The 19,839-nt window shown below is 38.3% G+C and overlaps 6 protein-coding genes and 1 long non-coding RNA gene across 8 annotated transcripts; 2 read left to right on the forward strand and 5 right to left on the reverse strand.

The window, feature by feature from the left end:
- Window positions 1-10,449: 10,449 nt before the first annotated feature.
- On the reverse strand, window positions 10,450-11,279 carry LOC26530060. The gene is made up of 3 exons (XM_015177552.3): window positions 10,837-11,279; window positions 10,699-10,775; window positions 10,450-10,627 (listed from the first exon to the last, which is right to left on the reverse strand). The coding sequence occupies exons 1-3, from the start codon at window positions 11,154-11,156 to the stop codon at window positions 10,596-10,598; spliced, it is 429 nt and encodes a 142-aa protein (XP_015033038.1). The 5' UTR covers window positions 11,157-11,279; the 3' UTR covers window positions 10,450-10,595.
- A 33-nt stretch (window positions 11,280-11,312) lies between these two features.
- LOC111519116 lies at window positions 11,313-12,039 on the forward strand. Its single transcript, XM_023178173.2, has 2 exons — window positions 11,313-11,601; window positions 11,659-12,039. Exons 1-2 carry the CDS (start codon window positions 11,414-11,416, stop codon window positions 11,957-11,959), a joined length of 489 nt encoding a protein of 162 aa, XP_023033941.2. The 5' UTR covers window positions 11,313-11,413; the 3' UTR covers window positions 11,960-12,039.
- Window positions 12,033-12,737, reverse strand: LOC6646706. Its single transcript, XM_002069335.4, has 3 exons — window positions 12,547-12,737; window positions 12,290-12,495; window positions 12,033-12,239 (listed from the first exon to the last, which is right to left on the reverse strand). The coding sequence occupies exons 1-3, from the start codon at window positions 12,613-12,615 to the stop codon at window positions 12,116-12,118; spliced, it is 399 nt and encodes a 132-aa protein (XP_002069371.1). The 5' UTR covers window positions 12,616-12,737; the 3' UTR covers window positions 12,033-12,115.
- A 668-nt stretch (window positions 12,738-13,405) lies between these two features.
- On the reverse strand, window positions 13,406-13,906 carry LOC6646707 (dynein light chain roadblock-type 1). The gene has a single exon (XM_002069336.3). The coding sequence runs from the start codon at window positions 13,786-13,788 to the stop codon at window positions 13,495-13,497; it is 294 nt and encodes a 97-aa protein (XP_002069372.1). The 5' UTR covers window positions 13,789-13,906; the 3' UTR covers window positions 13,406-13,494.
- Window positions 13,907-13,947: 41 nt separating this feature from the next.
- Window positions 13,948-14,696, forward strand: LOC6646708. Its single transcript, XM_002069337.4, has 3 exons — window positions 13,948-14,179; window positions 14,251-14,438; window positions 14,491-14,696. Exons 1-3 carry the CDS (start codon window positions 14,090-14,092, stop codon window positions 14,609-14,611), a joined length of 399 nt encoding a protein of 132 aa, XP_002069373.1. The 5' UTR covers window positions 13,948-14,089; the 3' UTR covers window positions 14,612-14,696.
- A 29-nt stretch (window positions 14,697-14,725) lies between these two features.
- On the reverse strand, window positions 14,726-15,981 carry LOC6646709 (phospholipase A1). Its single transcript, XM_023178182.2, has 2 exons — window positions 15,929-15,981; window positions 14,726-15,870 (listed from the first exon to the last, which is right to left on the reverse strand). The coding sequence occupies exons 1-2, from the start codon at window positions 15,975-15,977 to the stop codon at window positions 14,726-14,728; spliced, it is 1,194 nt and encodes a 397-aa protein (XP_023033950.1). The 5' UTR covers window positions 15,978-15,981.
- Window positions 15,982-18,631: 2,650 nt separating this feature from the next.
- LOC124460179 lies at window positions 18,632-19,837 on the reverse strand. 2 transcript variants are annotated; one of them, XR_006954119.1, is made up of 3 exons: window positions 19,726-19,837; window positions 19,523-19,664; window positions 18,632-19,423 (listed from the first exon to the last, which is right to left on the reverse strand). It is a non-coding gene; the product is annotated as an uncharacterized LOC124460179 (long non-coding RNA). The 2 variants fall into 2 exon arrangements; XR_006954118.1 differs by having other exon boundaries at window positions 18,632-19,427; window positions 19,726-19,836.
- Between the last annotated feature and the right edge of the window lie 2 nt (window positions 19,838-19,839).

The raw sequence follows: 19,839 nt of genomic DNA on the forward strand, positions 1-19,839 counted from the left end.
CTTTGATTCACTCCCATGGTCTACCAGCTGGGATGTGCTGGCACGTAATAACCAATACCATTTTGTATGCGTAGTTTTTATGTGTCGCACAAATCATTTTACTGAATTCATACTGTACAGTCAAGTTTCTGTTTATTATTTCTCATTATAAACATATAAATATATTATAAATGAACCGTCACTGGTAGGGCTTGTTTTATCTCTCAAGTTCAGTTTCAGTGAGATTTTGATTATTATAATGTCACAAAAGTGTGGGTGAATCTGGTTATTAATGAACCTAACAAAATTCTTAGCAATTGACGTGAAGAAAATCAATATGGCTTATGTTTGCCCGTTAAAAAGTTCTTTACCGAAGCTGCCTAATTGGTATTAACAAAACAATTTATGGGCCAAGTTGGTGTGATTTGTTGAAGTGACATTACGATGCGGTAAACGAGCAAGGAGTACCATGGACAAATGATGGTGAGTGCGCCATAAACTAAAGATTGCAGCCTGGAGATGAAAATGGGTTCTGGTAAGTGAGTGGCGTTTGCAGACGTAATTTGTTACACTAAAAAGGGCCATAAGGACATTATACAGCAGCATAAACAAAACTCCAGACGAACCCTCACACACACACACACACACACAGGTTCGCAGATACACATGTACCATTGGTCCAAGGCTCAGTACCTTTAACAAAAAGAACACATTCGCTTTAAGTTTAGTTCAACAAACGTTAATTAATTAATGTTACCATCAATGAGGGATCAGAGAAAAAAGATTTTTATTTCGAATAAAATCGATTTCGATCGATTTCGATCGATCGATTTTTAATTCTATGAAATATCTTTTTTTTAGATCCAGAATGAGATTTTGAAAGGGACTTTAAAATATAATATTTTTTTTTTGTGATACATAGAATCTTAATAATGCTGAAGTATTTTGCTGCTCGACTTAGGCCATCTTCAAAACTCAATCATAAAGTACATATCATTTGGATTGGAGAGTGATTTTATTGTGGTTTGCTTGACTATTAAGATCGAAGGCCTCAAAAGGAACTGCAAAAGGTTTTACATTAATATTTGTATATTAAAAGATAATTCAATGACTTTGATTTTCGCACTGTTTAGCCAAGAAAAATAAAGTAAGTAAGTCGTCTCGGTATACCAAGGACCAAGTGAACAAATATTAAATTTCAACAACCAAATGTATGTCTATCAAATTCTTTTCTGTGATTATTTGGTAATAAGTTTGGTGGGTAGTTTTACCCACCTCTGTAATAATTAGTAAGACTAACATCTCATTTGATTTCGATAGTAAAAAATTGCGTGAGGTAATCGAGACAAAATTATTAAATAATCATAATCTGCGCGCATACTAAACCAGTCTATGTACCAAATTTGGTTACTTTAACTTTGATAGTTATCGAGAAAATCACTTTTATTTCATTTTTTGAGTCAGAAGTGGGCATGCCAAAATTTTGAAACTAACGAGAGAAGCCAGTATACATACCAAATTTCGTCTATAGTAAAGTCTTTAAAAAAATCGGTTTAATCTAATTTTGGGAGGCGGAAGTGAGCGTGGAAGATTTGAATCAAACTCGATCTTCACCCTATGGGGGCATGGTATAATAATGAGCTAAGAAATCAAACAGCTTATTGTTTGGAATGTAGTTATATGTACTTTACACATATGTATGTATGTAGTTTGCAAACATCTACCTCAAAGACGAGAAGGTCAGTTGGACCCGTTTTTAATGCCAAAACTTTCACCTAGAACGGTCTAAGCCAGAGTCGCAAATAATAACAGATCCGTAAACTTTAGAGTTAGACTCTAAACATAAATAGAATAAATAGTTACAAGTAATAGAACTGAACAATCCCGAACTTAGTGGATCGGGCTAATCTGTGGCACTGCTGTTTACGATAGCTGCTTAAAAAAGATGTCACATTTGGAAGCAGAGTTTTAGACTGGTGGCCTTATATGTGTGTATGTATACAGTTAATTGCTATTTTATGCACAGGACGAGGAACTTTTAAAATTAGTTGATCATAAATTTGCGTTAATTGCTAACAGAGATGCACTCGGGATAAATTTTAGCATTTTGATTTCGAAATTGTACATTCTGGTGCATTTTTGACTAATAACGCAAAATGGTTGCAGTGGGAGCGTGGTGGGGGGAATGGAAGCGCTTGTAGCGGTGGGCAGTCGACAGAGTGGGTCACCGCAGGTACTTCTAATCTCATGTAGCCGCGAATATAAATTGTTGCGTACTTCATTTCGGCCAAAATAATAACATGAGTAATTAATTTAATGTATGCCAGCCACATACAACTGGCAACCAAGCCAGTCGGCGGGACGTTGCGACGGGGTTGGAGGGAAATTGGGCACAGAACATTGCGTAACAAATGAACTAATGTTTATTGCAATTGTCGCGTAAATTACAATGCATTGGCAATGCGAAATCTATGCAGAGGGCAGCAGCTGCACTCAAAATCTGGCAAATGGCTGAAATTATTTTGGCCGCGGTTGCTCCAACTTCGCTCTAAATCTCCTATTGCATGTGATCTAAATTTGAAATGTATTGCATATTTAATTCGGTAACGGTTTCTACCTGTACTCTAGTAGCCTCTACCTGCTGTTGTACATCGAAATCCAGTGCAAACACCAAATTCAACTAGCATCACAAGCTTCGGCCATTAATTTTATTATTTTTATTGTAGTACTTTGCGAATGTCCCTTGAAATAAATTCGTCCTTAGTTTATGGTGCGTGAATAAATGGATGAGTGCAGCAAAACATTCATTTAAATATTTGAGTACCGCACCGTGTAACAAAGGGAATGGAACTTTTGTCCATAACACCTTCAGTTATGGGGGGGATTTAACAAATACTTGGCATCCCACGATAATTCTTGAAAATGTAATACATTTTTAAAACTAAATAGCTAAAGCTGAGCTAATATCAATCAACTTGGTTTGCTGCGCAAACAATTCTATTCTAATAAATTTAGACTCTATGACCAACGGCTTAAAAGGAGACGTATCCATTTTGATAAGATTGTTAAGCTTTAGCTCAGCATTTGAATCAACCGGTGGTTGAGACTGGCAACACAATCGTTTCCTAATGCATCCTTCTTGTCCTTGTTCTGCAGGCCAGTAACTGTTTCAGCGGAAGGATGGCACCGCCGGAAGTATTTCCTTGCCTATCCCAGCATCCTGATGTATGATTACGTTCAAAATACACGCACAAAGCATACGCCAAGCCGAGAAGGACAACAGGACAAGCGGACACGAGAGCTAGGTTTGGGGATTGGTATTAGCCAACGAGGCGCATCTCCCCCATTTACATATTTGCATCCCGAAATTTGCACATGTTCAAATCGAGATTTACGATGCCGAAGTGACATCATTAATCAAGCGCCTGATTGGTGATCCTGTTTCTGTTAATTAATACAATAATGGATTGCGTGGAGACTTTTGGTGAGCCAAAGACGACGATGGCTGCACAGGATTTACGAGCCCACCCAAGGAAGAGTATATTGCGTGTGTGTGTGTGTGTGGAAAGTGCGTTAGGAAAAGGAAAGCAAATAAACCGAAAACCAAAATCAACACGAACAAAAAAATGTGCAACAACATTGATTTAAAATTTACAACAGTGAGCCAAAGGTTGCTCTTACATGACCATATGTTGCATTGATTTATCATTAGAAGCCCATGGCGGTGGCCCAAAATGGAAATCTTTCGCAGCTGCCGCTGCCTTGGACACCAAATAAATTGGCCAAGGACCTGGACTGAACCAAGTGAGGGATATAAGCAGAAGAGAGCAGAATGAGATGCTCTTGTTCAGTTCCAGTTCCGAGCACACACAAATTTCAATTAACAATTTTACCCTTAATTTGGCAAAAACAACAAGGGAGGCTAAAACAAACTAAATTACAATTTGGTTAGAAGCACAACCCCCTCATGCCACACCCACACTCCCTTCCCACATCAATTATGATTATCGTCACGTTTTATGAGACGTTTTCTGGCAACTTTATGACTGCGGCTAGCTTGTCAAGCGCCTAAAAGTATGCATACGTATAATGAATATTGACAAAGGATACTCCTCCGGTACGTTCCTGAAAGGGGAGCAGGTAACTATCTTGGTGCCCTGTCATTAATTCATTAGTGGCACGGCTAGTCAAGTCTTTGGGATTTAGTTAACAGACTTATTTGTCACGTCAGTCGGGGTGTAGCAACAGAGAGACAACTAAAATCAAATAACTGGCATTCGGTTGTAATGGGAACTCCCTCGAAAAACGTAAAGAAAAACCTTCCTAAATCTAAATGTGAGCACAGTTGCTCTTAATTGTCTTACACCAAAAAATACAGAATTGAACACAAGCAGATATTAAAAAGGGGTAATGCCAAAGCATTTCAAGAGACAACCCAAAGCCGCAATTAAATTGCACAACAAACGAAATTTCAATTAGCGGCACTTAGCTCCAGCTGCCATAATCCAAAAGCTTCACGTAGAAAAAATATCTAATAACAACTAAGCGATTTTAGAGAGAAAATTAGCCAAAACATTTGTGGAATGAGTCAAAAAGCAAATGGCTTAAACCGCAAGCATTGGACCAAAAAACAATTTCATTTGCAAATGGTATAGAGTTGCATTTCGGTTTGTGATTGTGTTTCGTTTTTTGGCTTTGGTGTTCTTTTTATTCGGCACCATCCTCTTATGCTGCAATAGAAGTGCCTCCAATTAGGGCTTAGTGATTTCTTGATGTCCCTTCTCTCGTAATTGGCATTGGTACTTAGCTTCTGTTGAAATTGTAATTGCAGATACCCAATTAGATTTCATAATCAACCAGATATTGCATTTTCACAAAATGAAATTTGAATTTCACAACGCAAAAATCATTTTTGTTCTTTTCATACCTCAAGGGTGTTCTTAAGAAGGTTGCAATGATTTGCCCCTAGTATTTTGACTTTTAACCTGAAATGCAAAATCGAACAGTTTATTTACGTGGATCCGAAAACTTGTGGTGGATAGCATATCCATACTATACCATACTTAGAGGATCCAAATAATTAATGAATGGCCAAATCCGTTTACCACAATTTAAAAAGATAAAAGAAAAAATGTATCATAAAAGGCAATGAACGTATTGAGCTGAAAAGGCATTAAAAACATATGATGTTCCCCCATTTCAATCCCTGAATCCAACATCTCAAATATATTGCACTAGTTGCTTGAAAATGTCATGGTATTTCGGTAGTCTTTGAAATTATATAAATTAACAGAGGTTTTTTGTTGGTATATGAATCCCAATACAAATCCTATAACTCTTGGGTCTTTTCTTGAATGCACTGAATGTAGTATTTGGCAAAGCCCAGAAAAAAAATTGAGGCTGAAGTAGGACTTTCTGAAGACTTCTGAGAACATCAAACATTCCATGCCATTAGCCATGCACCCGTAAAGTAAGCATGAGCACTAATGGTCGGCTTCCCCTGTTGGGTTTCTGGTACGAACAGAGTACTTTTGCAGGATTGTCGAACATGCGAAACTTCTTGAAGATAATAATAATTTAGTGTTGTTGAAATGACTTTTGACCATCACACACAATTGATACGGGGACCCAAGCATCCAGGCTTCCACACGTATCGTCATATCCCCTGCCCTTCTCAAACTTGGAATGCAGCTCCGTTGTATGTATGATGGTGCAGGCAGTCAAACTATAGGCTAGAGCAGGCATCTCAAAGAAATAAACAAAAACGGGGGCATGCCGCCAATGCGCCACAAAATCCACACATCCTGGCAAAGGAGAGCCACTTTGCATACATTGCAGACAACTTTCCGTTGGATTCCTTTTGTGGGATTTGTGCAAACTTAAAATGAATTCGTAAAAATTCACTCGTAATAATTTCTCGATTTTTGGTAAATTATTTGATTACACACACGTGTGGAACGGCTTCTACGTCGTCTTCCTGCTCCTTCGCTTGGCAGGGCGTGGGCCATAAAGTAAACTTCATCCTCCCTTCCTGGTGCTTTGTGTTGGTTAGTTGCAGCAGTTGGTGCGCCCGTCTCCTGCGGCCCTGCCCCGATGTGCGCGTTCATTCGCAAAAATGTGCAAAACAAATAAAATAGTTTGTGGCATTGGCTGGAAAATGCAGGAGATCCATTACGGTCTATTATGGGCGTCGTAATGCGCGTGCGAAAAATTCTTAAATTTATTTAACGTATTTAATCGTCTTTAAAATTTATTATTAACACAATTCATTTCACCAGCACGTACCTTTAAAGATGTTATCAATATCTTTAGTTTTTTTAAATATCAGTTTTTGATATTGAATTTGACTATAAGAGGCTTACCTACATATGTAAGTCCCAGCTATTAAAAGAGATTTCTTAGGAACTTTTGTAATTTAATTTGTAAATATTTGAACTTTAAGAATTCTCAGTTGGTACTAGTGGAAACACGCAAAAGAGAGCAAAAACATTTGTTTTCTAAAATGAATTTGTTTATTAACCAAATATTTTTCCGACTAAACAATGTGGAGTCTAGAAAGTTGACTTGTCTCTTTGGAATTAAGTGAAGTTTTGCCTATAAATATTGCCTATTTAAATATGGCGCGGATCAGCTTGCCCGTTTGAGCCAGGAAACAGATTAAACTGAGCAGCACTTGCGCTGTTTTGGTTTCCTCTTCCTTCCGCTTGTTAAATATTCAGGCCTCTTCTCGAAGCAAATAACACGCAGGTCCAGGTCTAGGTCGCCCCTTTCGACTGCAGCTTCTCCCCACGTCATGACAGCCAAAAGCACAAACTTTTCGAATCTTATTTAACAAAAAAATAAAAAAAACTGTTGTGTGGTTTACCATTTTCCTGGCCCACAGCGTCGTGTAACAATTTCCGTATCCTCATAGCCCACGCCGTATTACCCGGCGAGACCCGCCCCTGCCCTGCTACCGTTGGCCTCGTCGCATGCTTTCTGCATTAAATAACTTTCAATTTGAGCCAAGAACTCGCGGCCGTGCCTATTAACCGTATGCCAGTGGTCTTTCCTCCCCCGGGGCACCGGTAAGGTTCAAGAAGAGTCGGCAATTTGTGTACTCCGTTTCCGTTGTGTTTATTAGTTAATTTTGGACTAGCTGCAAATACAACTTACGTTAAATAAAACGCCATGAAACTGTCTAAATTTAACTAATTTGTTTGGAAAAAGAAAACAGCTAAAAGCTCATCAAATTTTGAAGAATGAAATGGAAGTGTAAAATTTGAAATATCAACAATGTAGGGATTTTTTATTCTTGGACTTGGCAAACAGTTGCTGTGGTCGCCAGTTGAACTTTGTTCCGCTGATAAACTGTCAGTGGACACAACATAATACAGCACTAGTTAATCGCTTCATGTAAATCACCTTAAACTTAGTTTATTTAAAATTTTGCAATTATGATGGAAATGAATAGACAATTTGCTTTTATCTTTGCTTCAATGACTGGGAGCGAACACGAATCTATGACCATGTGTCGAGGGCGAATATCTATGTACATAAATGAGGTTGTAGCTAAGAATAAGATTATGGGGACAATCAAGCTCGTTCTAAAGACAAGTCAAGAACTAACGACAATGGCTGCGAGATATCCTGTTTAAGGACGACGCCCCTTATTCGCTCATATTTAGCTTGTCGTCCCGTATAGAAAGTGGCGGTGTCATAAATTAAAACTTAAACTTTTGGAAATGTCAAGTATAAAACGGTAAATCTCCGCACACATACCCATACGTAGTTGCCCCACTCACCCGACCGCCTCTTGGAAATGAATTGCAGCAGAAGGAGCAAAGGATCCCATTGAATGCGCATGTTTTAGTTGCGGCCTGCGTTTTTCGGCATAGACATAGAGAAAGTGTGAGTGTATGCGAGAGGAAAAACTATACAGGACACCAAGAAAAAGCACAACAACAGCAGCAACAATAACTGACGGTAAGAGGACCCCAATGAGGACGGGCCTGCTAGTGTGGGTGGGGCATGGATTTGGGCTTGGGCACGGGCAATGTGGGGCTGGTTGTGACTCCACCCGTTTCACATAAATTTCGGCAAAAGGCAAACTTACAGATTATCCGCATTTAGTTGTAAAGGTTCCCCACAAAATGTGTTGTATTTCATTTTGTGCTCCTCTTTGGAAAAGTTTGTCTGTGGCTGTCGATGATTTACATTTGATTTACTTTCGCTTGGACACTTTTTTCACTACTCTTTGTTTTCTCTTTTTTTTCTTTTAATTTTTGTTTTTCCTTATGAGCAGATTGTGGGCGATTTTTCTAGTGTTGCCCATTTGCAATAAATACTCATGCTTGACCCCCAGGAAAAATTTCTAATTTCTAATCATCATAAAATCTGATTATCATTTACATAACTAAGTAACTCTCTCTAGCAACGAAACTTGACACATTAAGCAGCTGCTTGTAAGAGGGGGCAGAATAAACATTTAAGTGAAATTTATGAAAATTAAAAACCGAAACAACTTTTCGGTCATTTGAAAATTTAATTGATCTCATAAATTCTATTCTTTCCTTAGCCTGCCCATAGCAGTTTGAGTTTCAGGAAAGGTAAGCAACAACAATTTATGTCAATTTTCCATGGTTCATACGACGAATGAACTGTAACCGCGAACATAATCAAATTTCCTTGGCGAAAAAGGGAAAAACATAAGTTCTGCAGCTATTTCCATCCCCACCTTGGTCGTTATGAAAAAAAAGAATGGTCTTTTCTTGTGTGTAGACTCGGAGTATTGCTATCCTTCAATTAGTTTAGAGATATTTCTGAAACTTTTCACATCTTAAGGCCATCCCCTTACAATTCAGACAATTTTAATTTTTCTGTCTAGGAATCCATTTCCATATTTTATGTGCGACAAGTGAAAACTTATAACGTAGTAGCTTGTTATGCCTTATACAATTATTGGTAAAAAGTGGGCAATTAGTGGCAGGAACACGTTGATGTTTTAATTTGGTCGACTAAGCTTTATAACGGTCTAAATTGAAATTGGGCCTAACTTAGGATACGCACACTGATAGTTTTTAAAAGAATGTTGAAGCAGTAAGTTTCCCCCACCTTCGACAATCAACTTTTAATTTACTAATGACGCCTTCACGAGCTGCAGTCTATAGTTTTAGGTTGAAAAGAAAATCCCTTAGTTTTGGTCGCATAACATCCCAGCAAAAAGATGATGAATTTGGACACTCAGTGTGAGTGTGTACGAGTTCAGTAAAGTCACTTGCTGAAAAGTTATCAGGGATTAAAAGAGTTGAAGTAAAAGCGCCTGTGAAATCTGCTTCATTAGAGGAAACATACATAGGAGAGAGCTTTGGACTTGCATTCGAAAGATTGGAATCGGGATCAGGAGGCAGAGTCGTGTATGTGAGTGTGTTGTGTTTACTTACCTTGGGTGAAACTTTTTGAAAATCCTAAAAGGAAATCACTTTAGACGCGTCCAAAGAGATGCCGTAAAGTTTCAACCCTGTCACCATGCCCACGTCGGCCTCCCCTGTTTCATCTTTTACTATACCACATGGCCTAAGTTGTGCCCAAGCAGAGGTAGTGTGAACGATTATGAGAAGACTTCCAAAAAGGCGGTGGCCTTCTTGACAGGAACTCTCTCCCAATCCATGCCTGGATAATATTTTAATGTTGCCCCGTAGAACTTTTGAGACATCTTAATTCCTTTCGAGATAAATCAGAAATAAGTGGCGGGTGGAGCCCCTTCCCTGCATCTATTCGATTTTAAATATGTATTTTTATTTACACAATTTTTGGGGAACTTATGCATTTTTATGTGCTGGCGCTTTGTTCGGTTTATCCTTTCATAAATGTGTCCAACGGCCAACTGATTTATGCCACCGCAAGCTGAACTCCTCCAGACTCCTCTGCTCCACACCATAGCTTTCTGACATCCTGAGCAACAAAATAACAAAACATACAAAAATTCCAGAAAACAACATAAAACCGATTGATTTATTTTGACAATGCTACCATGCAGTGTCTCGACCAACGCCACCAACCCGACCATCCCCCATCAAGCAGCCACTACGGCTGCCATTGTTTGTCGTCCTTCCGACACCGACACCGAAACCGACACAGAAAGGGACGCCAACCTCTTCTCCACATGCTCTGTCCGCATTTCGGACCACCAGCCATCACCCAGTCCAACTAACAATCCAGGACCACCAACAAAAAGTTGTCCTCGTTGTCCGTTTTGTAAAATATTTTATTTGCACATCTTTCTTATTTTAATCCTTCATTGCATTCTGTTTGGTTTGGGTGACTCAAGTCTGGCTCTTCCAGGCAGTTCAGAGGTGGGATCGAGTGGGAATGAGCAACATCAGGGGTGTAAAAATGCGGGTTGCGTATCCTCTGAAAGCCATAAAACACACGTTAATTACCCTCAGGCCACCCCAACCTTAGATATCCCAAATAGAGAGAAAATGTTACTTTGCTGTATGAAGAGGAACTTTGAATTGTTATTCTCATGGATTTGTTATTGACGAAACTATAATTCATAATTTTTTTAATTGGATCGACATAGACCTATAGTTCATAGCACGCACTCGATTTCAAACCGTAGATTTTTGACAGATTTACCAATAAGAGTTGCCGTTCATACCATTAGCTAAAGCGTCAAAAAAAGATTGTAATATTAAATTCGCTTTTCTAAATTCGAATGTCCTTAATTTAGTTTACCCGCATAGGAAGAATAATTACTGCTGGAAGACTGCCCATCTCCACTACGGTAACGAGCAGAGTCATCCATGGGAGAGCTGAGAATATGAGGGAAATAATATTTGAAAGATGTCCCCAAAATTGGCTACTGCAACTCACTATAATCCATTGCGCGCCTGCATCTCCCTGATCCGTTTTCTCTCACGGGCCATACCACGGTATGCCGAGGCACCTGACCCCTGATAGGACGACGGATTTTGTCGGTTCACATTGGTATTATGGGAGCCTTCGGACATATTTTCATAGATTTGATGAGTCTGTCCGAAATTTCCAGAGACGTTTTGGTTTGGCATCTCGGGATTTTGCATAACACTCCAAGGCCTGCCACCGTTAATTTCAGGATAAAAGGATTCGGGTGCTGGCATCTCGACGTTTGCGCATCCAACGAGTTGGGCATATGTTGAATAGTCCATCTCCATATTTGAAAACAAAAATTTGGATAAATTAAGAAAAAATATTTTTTTTCTAAAGAATTGCTGACTGGAGAGAATTTAGAATTTACTGATAAAAGTAAACCACATCTGATGTCACCTGACTGAATTGACAGTAGGCAGAAAAATAAATGAACACTTGATTTACAAAAAACAGTTGTCAAACCAATGACAAACAAAAATGTGATTAACATCAAAAGAGCCCAGTCGACAAATATTAATTCAAAACGCAAATCACTCTCAAAATGGAACGTGGACATAAAGATTTGCGATATAAATTAATTAATAAAATGAGAAATCGTTATCCTCCCCGTGATGCTCGAGAAATAATTAATAAAAAGATTGCCCGTCGCAGGAACAGAAGGCTACAAAACATGGAATCAAACAAACACCATGTTAGTTGGCTTTATGCAAAAGACAAAAAGTTGGTTCGGTGAGTAAAATAAATTGTATATTTGACTGTTGATTTTCAATATCCTCAATTTCCCAGCAACCACGATGACGTCGAAATGTTTGACTTAAGCAAGGGCAGCCTCAGAACTAGAATACCTGAAGGCAGCTCCTTTCAAATTAGCATTAGTAATCTATCTTATGCTGTTACTATCAAGGACGTTCACGATCTCTTCTCCAAGTGTGGCCCAATAATTCATGCCAGCCTAGTTTCACCCGGAAAAGCGGTCGTTGTCTTTGATAAACATTCTGAAGCGGTTGATGCTTGCAAAGCATATAATATGCGTAATTTCGAAAATCGCGTTATGATACTGTCTCTCCATATAATACAAAAGTTATAATAAAAATAAACACAAAACTGGAGAAGCAGATGGCCAGAGGCCATCACCCCCAATGTATCACTATGGGGAACAGTTTTAATACTTAAAGCATTTATTAGGTACATCATCCCAAACATTCCAAAAATTTGTGTTAATTGTGAAAATACAAGAAAAGACTCAGTAATACGAATTTCCAGAGCTATGAGATTGGTAGGACATCTGGCCTTCATTTCCGCCGAGACCCGGCAAGGTATAATAGTCACCCCGACCACCGCTCACACGCTGCTGATCCATAGGTGAACTAAAAAAGAAACCGTGAGGTTTTTTCCAAGGTTTTTTCTTGACACTTACTATAGACCGTTCCGCGAGTTCATCTCTTTCAATGCTTTGCTGTATCTCAAAGGACTGCGATAGCCGGGTCCACCAAATGCTGCCGAACCATTCTGACAATTCCTAGACTCGTCTTGAGGCTGAAGACCATTACCATAGCCGCTTTGGTCGGCATAATATCGGGGTTGTCCACCACCCATTTGAGTAACACCCATTTGGTTGTAGCCCTAGAGAAACTCTTTTACAACCACCTATACCTAACCGAGACTTCTACATACCTCCGCAGGTGATGACATGCCATAACCCTCCATAGACTGGTACTGCATATAACCGTTTCCGTATTCCATTTTTAGTTTTTGTACACTAAAATTTTGAATTTTTGAATAATTTAGAAATTTTTGTTTTTGGAGATCTGTTTAGTCCGAAAACGGAAAGATTAATGAACAACAATCGAGCAGTACAAACGCACAATGCCAGAAATGGGAAAGACATACAAGGCTAAGGTAGTTTGATGGGATCATATAATATTTTTATTTTGTCTCCATTCTCAGCCCACTTGGCAAGCTGCGTATTTAAGTATTATTTCACACGCGCCCAGCTGCATATTTAAATATTTTTTTACTATCCCGCTTCTTGTGTTGAATAACTTTTGGTCGAATTTCTAACCCATTCAAAAGGCTTATCTCATTTGCTTCAGCCAAATAGCGGCCAAAGTTTCTTTTAGCCAAAGGGAAAAATAAAAATCGCCATAATGGAAATCAAAGCGATAACCCCATTGCCCATTCGCCGACCCCTACCCGCCCACCCCCCTCGAATGCATCCGCCCCATTTGCACCAAAGTGCAAAATGAATATGCAAACTGCAGACTGAGAACGTCGCCGAATAATTAAAATCGAGAAGCTACTTGCCGACTCGCCTTCTTTCCTTTACAGGATTAGAGATTGCAGAGCACACTTTACGGCGGACAATTAAGTAGGAGAGGCGACTGCCTCGCGTAATCTGTCTGTCGTAATTATGGCGCTGCGGTGTATTTATCTCTGGCAATTAACGCCAAGCAAGACACGCATATATCACCGATTTAAGTACTGATTCGAACTGAGACCCCCCAAACACCACAAGATTGCAGAATTGTATTACTTAAGTGCTGTATACATATCTTTAATGAAAATTCAAGATGTAAAACAGAAGGAAACGATGGGCATTTTATAAAAACTCGAATACATTGCTTATTCAGATGGATTCTGCACAACAATAATGAAGAAGTTCTCCTCCGGGACGATAACCACCTCATGCTTAGAGGTGCGCAGGCGTAGCGATGTTAATTCATTGGTCATGTCTAGGCTGTGAACCATTTTCGAGGCCTTTGACAAGAGATTGCTGACCAAGGTCGCATAGTGCACAGTCAAATTGTAGTCCATTGTCGTTTTGATGGGTATCGCAAACAAGTCGACAATAATAATCCCAACAACATTGGGATAGTTTTGAAAACGTTTTATTATATCCTCGATTTCCGCTGACATTTTAAATAGTATGTGTGAATATTATGAGATTTTCAAATATGTGTGTAGATACGTATGTATGTTTGTGAATGACGTCCATCTCCCGACGTACGAGGTGAAATTGTAAATCAAAATTTGACACCCGAAAATTAAATGTCAAACTATGTGTTCATTTATGTGGCATAAAATCTACATTACTTTTTCGACTGTTAGGATGTTTAACAACTTTTTCTACTAAAATTTTAATAAATTTTTTTTCTTCAAAAATTCTTTCCAAATTATTGGTTTCTTCTGCAAATCCCGGTTTATTCAATCTTTTATCATGGAATACGCCTTTAATGGACTTCCTAACGATAGTGGTGCCTATCATCAAACGATGGACTACGATGGACACATAAATCAGGACCCTCGAGTAAGTTCCATTTCGATTAAAATTAAAGTTGGTAGCCTAGTTTACGATTGTGCTTTTAATACCATGCCCAGAAGTACACGGGCATCCATCAGGTAGCCGATCACAGTCGTTTCGGATTCCACTATTGGCCACAATCAGGATCTGAGAGGTATGAGTCCGAAAATTATCAATCTAGTGCTACGCTTGGTGGTGCTGGATATCGCAGTCCCTTAAGACATGGGCGTTTCATGAGGGAAATGAACTCGCGAAATGGACTATAGTAAGTTTTATGTAGTCTCAGATCTTTATTATTAATTATAGTGTTGTTTTAGCTCTCCACTGGAACAAAGTGGCAGACGCGGTGGCCCCGAAAATTACCATACTTCTCTGCCCGGCTTTGGAGCATTGGAGACACCCACTTTTAAGCCCGGCAACACAAAGTCCCCATGGTAGTGATCAAGAATTGTAGGAATTATTTGAAATTTTTGTTTTATTAATCTCAGAATTACGAGCATTAAACTACATCTATTTATAAATATTCGTTAAGGCTCTATTTAACAAGACCTATTATCTACCTAGAGCAAACGGATCACTGGAAGACGTTTTTACGTAGTAAATTCCATTTTTTCGCATCGACGGCTCTCCACCCATTTGTGTAGATTGCCTCTGACTTTGGTCGCACTGCCATTTATTCTGGTTTCGTGTGCATGGGGTACCCCAGAATCCGCGAATGGAATTAATGGACTCGGCAAACATCTGATAGGAACGAATGTGCGAACAGCCCAGATAGTAGCAACTGCGCTGATACAATCCATAATTGGGATAAAAGGTGGCACTGCCAGTTGGTCGAAGGAAACCAAAGTTGCCACTAGTGTGTATGGACTCGACGTATTTGGCGTCGGTGGCATCAATGCGAAACTCAGTGCTGCGATGTCTGAACTTCGGACCTGCCGGATCCAATGCGAAAATTGTGTTATACTGCTCAGGATGGAGACGTTTTCCAGCCGCTCCGGCTATCTGGGCACCCAGAGAATGGCCGATCAGGTACATATCATCGTAGTTGGCCTGGAATTGGCGGTTTAGCTCCCGTGTGAATTGAACTAGCTGAGCTCCAAAACTTTCAATTAGCTTTACGACTGAAAAGTAGTTAATGTTAGCAGAATTAGTGCTCCAATCGGTCACTATGACGTTATAGTCGCCCCGTTTTAGATAGGCGTCCTTTAGGTCCCTGTTGAAGGAACCACGAGATTGACTCATCCAACCGTGTATCATAATGCGTGTGGGTAAAGAAGCATTATACCCTGATTGGCTCCACTTTTTCTCATTCATAAAATCCATTTCTCGTCCACATTGAGGAAACTCCCGTTTAAACAAATAGAACTGCATTCGAAGTTGTTGCCGATTTGCAAAGGGATTCAAATTTTTTGCAATCTTCTTAAGGAATGGTAAATCGAGAAATTTTCCTATGCCCTTCGGTTGACTGAGATCGTTGTCACATTTGTTCCACATGCCGTGCTGGGCTTCAGCGTGTTCATCATCCTGAAGAGTAACCAGGATATCATCAGCTTCAGGCTCTTCAGAGAAATCGGATCGTAGTCCGACATCATCGGGCAATCGTTCATGTGGATCTGGTATTAAGTCCATAAACTCATTCATCTCGACATCATAATCGCCCTCTATGCCAATTGCATTAGAGCTGGGCTTACCTTGAGCTGTGAGACAGACATTTGTTTATGTGCTTTTGTTCTTTTATTCCCATTACGAGCTTACCTAGTTGTAAAAACAACAAAAACACGGCAAAACAGCTAACAGTTTGCATACTTTTACTTTACACTAAACTAAAATTATTAGATCAGCTGTGATAACCGAAGAATACTTTCAACTCGAAAGGCTACTACACTCTGTTGATCTTAGCGATCTCGTGTGCGGTTTTATATTGTCTGACATCGAGTTAATCTATTTTTAAAATGCTTATAAAATGCAGTGCTACACACTCGGCAACCTGTGTCTAATCGCTGCAGCATCGGTCAGTTGCATCGGCGGTTTGCGAATTTTAATCAGAGGCTTAGCACAACGACGGAGAGGTGCGTCGAGGTGATCGATGAAATAATTTTATTCCGTTACATAGGCTCTGTTTGTTTATGGGAAACTGAGGCTTTACTTATTAATTAGTTCAACGATCCCCCTCACACAGCCACTGCCATTTTGCCAGCACAATCTCTTTCCCCACTTGTTTAGGCAATACCCATTGAGAAGTAGCCGACTAGACGCACTCGTTTCCCATGTAAAAACTGACAATTCCACCACCTTGCATTTGGCATTACCACATAGTGACGTAGCAGGTCTGTAGTGAGACAAAATGTAGTCACGCTTATGGGAATTTCTCAAAGTCATTGGCCACACTCTTTAAGAATTTTTGGCATTTGATTATCATCTCATTGCTGATAATGTCAATGTCTGTTTTTATGTAGTCAATGGGGAAATATCACAGGTAAAGTGTTTCTGATCTAATAATTAGTTGTTTGCGTTTTGTATTTACACATTGTATACGTCACTTACACTGACATGTTTCTATTTAAGTTAGTTATATTTTCAAACTAGCATAATTATATCTATGCAAGAAAAACTATATTATTTTTGGGCTAGAGTTTGCAACACAATTAAGAGGACCAATCCAACCACATCAAAGGTATTTATTCTTAATCAGCACGATGAAGCGATTTTATCTAATCACATAATTCTGTGTGTATCGCCAGTCTTATTTTATGAATGTAATTTCCTCCTAATCGCTTAAAGCTAGTTCGTTAATAAATCAGGATTCGAATCCAAAGTAATGCGTACAAGCCACAAGAAAGTTCTTGCTGAATCCTTTTGCAAATAGTCTAATAGTTTGCAGTGTGTCATTTAGCACATATTGATATGAGAGTAACATTGATTAATAAAGAATAATAAAAAGTCATGTATCATGTAAAGGTATATTAGTAGGTACAATACGGTTCACGAGATATGTGGGAATATTTTAATAACGTGCCTAAAAAATAGCTTACCGCGATTTTCTGGAAAACGGTGCTTAAGAATAAGCGGATTTCACCATCGGGTTCCTTAATTTCAGCTTATTAGATACGTCTTCAAATCGGAGTTTCACTTTTGGTGTCAATTAGTGCTATTAAAAGCAATAATTATTTTGCTTCCTTTTAAAATATCTTGGGCTATAAACTGTGTTTTTCAAAACTGTTATATGCGGGTGCGGGGCCCCCAAAAGCACGTGAACCATCACGTTTTCTACTCCTGCTACGTGGGTGATTTGGTACTGCATATATGTATATGTATATCCGATGCTGATTTTATATACATATATAGTACATATTGCATATATATGTAAGTTAAAGTTGAGTACATATTGTAATTTGTATAAAAATCCCTTGAACGTTTTCTTATTAATGTAGTCGAACAATTATGTAAATTTTTAGAGTAATAGGTAAAAAGAAATATCTCACGGCAGTTGAAAATGAAGGTATTAAAAAAAATGAAGACATTCAAAAAAGAAAAACTAAACTAAATAATGAAAAAGTATTGTACTGCAATTATATAACGGAAAACATCTTTAAGGATGTTTATTTTATTTTTTTTTTTTTGCTTTTCGAATATCTATTTTCACGATATTAAAAAAGGAATAACACCTTTCTTCATCATAGCGGTGAAAAATTAAGTTATGGTATGGTAACTAACAACTAAGATTAATGCAGAAAACTATAGACATTTTTGAAAAATTCTACTCCTGAGATTAACTTTTATTGAAGTTGTAACAATCTACACAATCCTTTTTTACATACTTATGCCAACTTAAAGACGTTCTGTTTTTCAGTATAAGAGCCAAAACCATTCTTTAAAAAAAAGTAAAAAAAAAAACATTGCTTGTGCTTTTTACGTACATATGTTAATAGACAACTTGAAGTAAAAATATCATTGATTCAGGCAAGATCAATCGTTGATGAAACAAAAGCTGTTTTCCAATCGGTAGCCATTTTGTCCTCGATTAATGTGACTGAAAAACTGTGGCTCATATCAAATTTGGAACAGTCTAAAAGTTAAACACTACTATGTGAAAATCTGGTCCAGCTTTCATAATTATCTTTTTTCCCAATGGACACCATGTGGTAGCCACATTACCATGTTGCAGACAACTACATATGTATATCTTGGTTGTATGCATATATTTGAACAAACTGAGCATAACTTGGTTATTGTCCACCTTGTCTTCAAAAGAGTGCACCTTACCGTCGATTTACACGATTGATTAGAAAAAATTAAATCGAACTAAAAATTGTACCACAGACCATCGTTATTTATTTAATTATAATAATGTAATATTGAAAAATACCCACAATTTCAATTATCAGATATGACATTTCACTTTATATTTTTTTTATTAAAAATTATTTGAAATTAAAAATATTAGAATTCATTAGATTAAGTTTTATAAACATTTCCCTGTTTGATTAGCTGATGTGATAAAAAGAGCTTAAGGTATTTACTTAATTTTTAATAAAGAAATCAGTTATTAGTGTTTGGCTTTGTCTATTGTTTGAGTCTTTATAGACCTCCTCAAATCTAGCAAGACATCTGCTAATATCGCGTTTAAATGCCATAGCGGCTCCACATTTGTATCTGTTTTAAAAAAATGGTCTCAAAATTTGCGGCCCAAATCTAAACCTTCACGAATTGCCTTTGCAGTGAATTGAACAGGTTCAACTTCTTCCTTCCTCCGGAGAGGTATCATCGAGCATTTCAATAAAGTGCACATCATCAAGTGCAGTATCCTCCATAACTTCTCGAAGGTCCGTATCAATAAGATCGTCGAACCCTTCTCCTCCAATTGAATTCGCCATCTCTATTATTCCCGAGCCTTCTAACGCCAATGGCAGTTTTAAATGCTATTGCTGGACAATATTTAGCCATATATTTTTCCAGCAAGCGCTGAGGATGTTCAGGCGCATTATCAATCAATAGAAGCGCTTTAGGTGGTAGCCCCTTTTTTTTTAAGTAGCGCTTAACATCTGGCAGAAAATTATCTTTAAACAACTCATTGAAAACGGCTGAGCTGACCCATGTTTTTTCCAGAGAAATAACCTGTCTCTTTGAACACTTTTCCTTTATTTCTTTGCGCATTGTAGCGTGTCTAAATATTTCCAATATGTGGGACTCCCCGCATTATGGCAAAACCAAAGCTCGTAAATGACTGTTGATCGTTTTTTTGACTCAAAACTAACTTGAGTGTTCATATACATACATAATTTAAAGAAGAGACAGTATTACCAAAAGATTAAATTACTTTAATTTAAAAAAAAACAATTTCCGCCTTACCGTTCAAAAATGAATTCGTGTAAAAAAAAAGTATCCCATTGAGCGATTAACGGGCAAACTGGTTACAATGAATCCGAAGCCATGTTTACCCTTCACAATGTCAATTGCTTTTAAGACGATGGACATGTATTTCCCTTTGTACCTAAAAAAAATCCTAAATTGATTAACTGCATGTATTTGGAGGAAATTGTCAAAATACAAACCAGTGCTAAGATATTCCTATGTATGTACATATGTCGGCTATGTTGTTGTTGACAAATCCAGTGATGAGAATACCGTCGGTACTATCGATATGAAAAACATCGATAATAGTTTCA

This window comes from Drosophila willistoni (genome assembly GCF_018902025.1).
Source record: "Drosophila willistoni isolate 14030-0811.24 chromosome 2R unlocalized genomic scaffold, UCI_dwil_1.1 Seg167, whole genome shotgun sequence".
Lineage (NCBI taxonomy): Eukaryota > Metazoa > Arthropoda > Insecta > Diptera > Drosophilidae > Drosophila > Drosophila willistoni.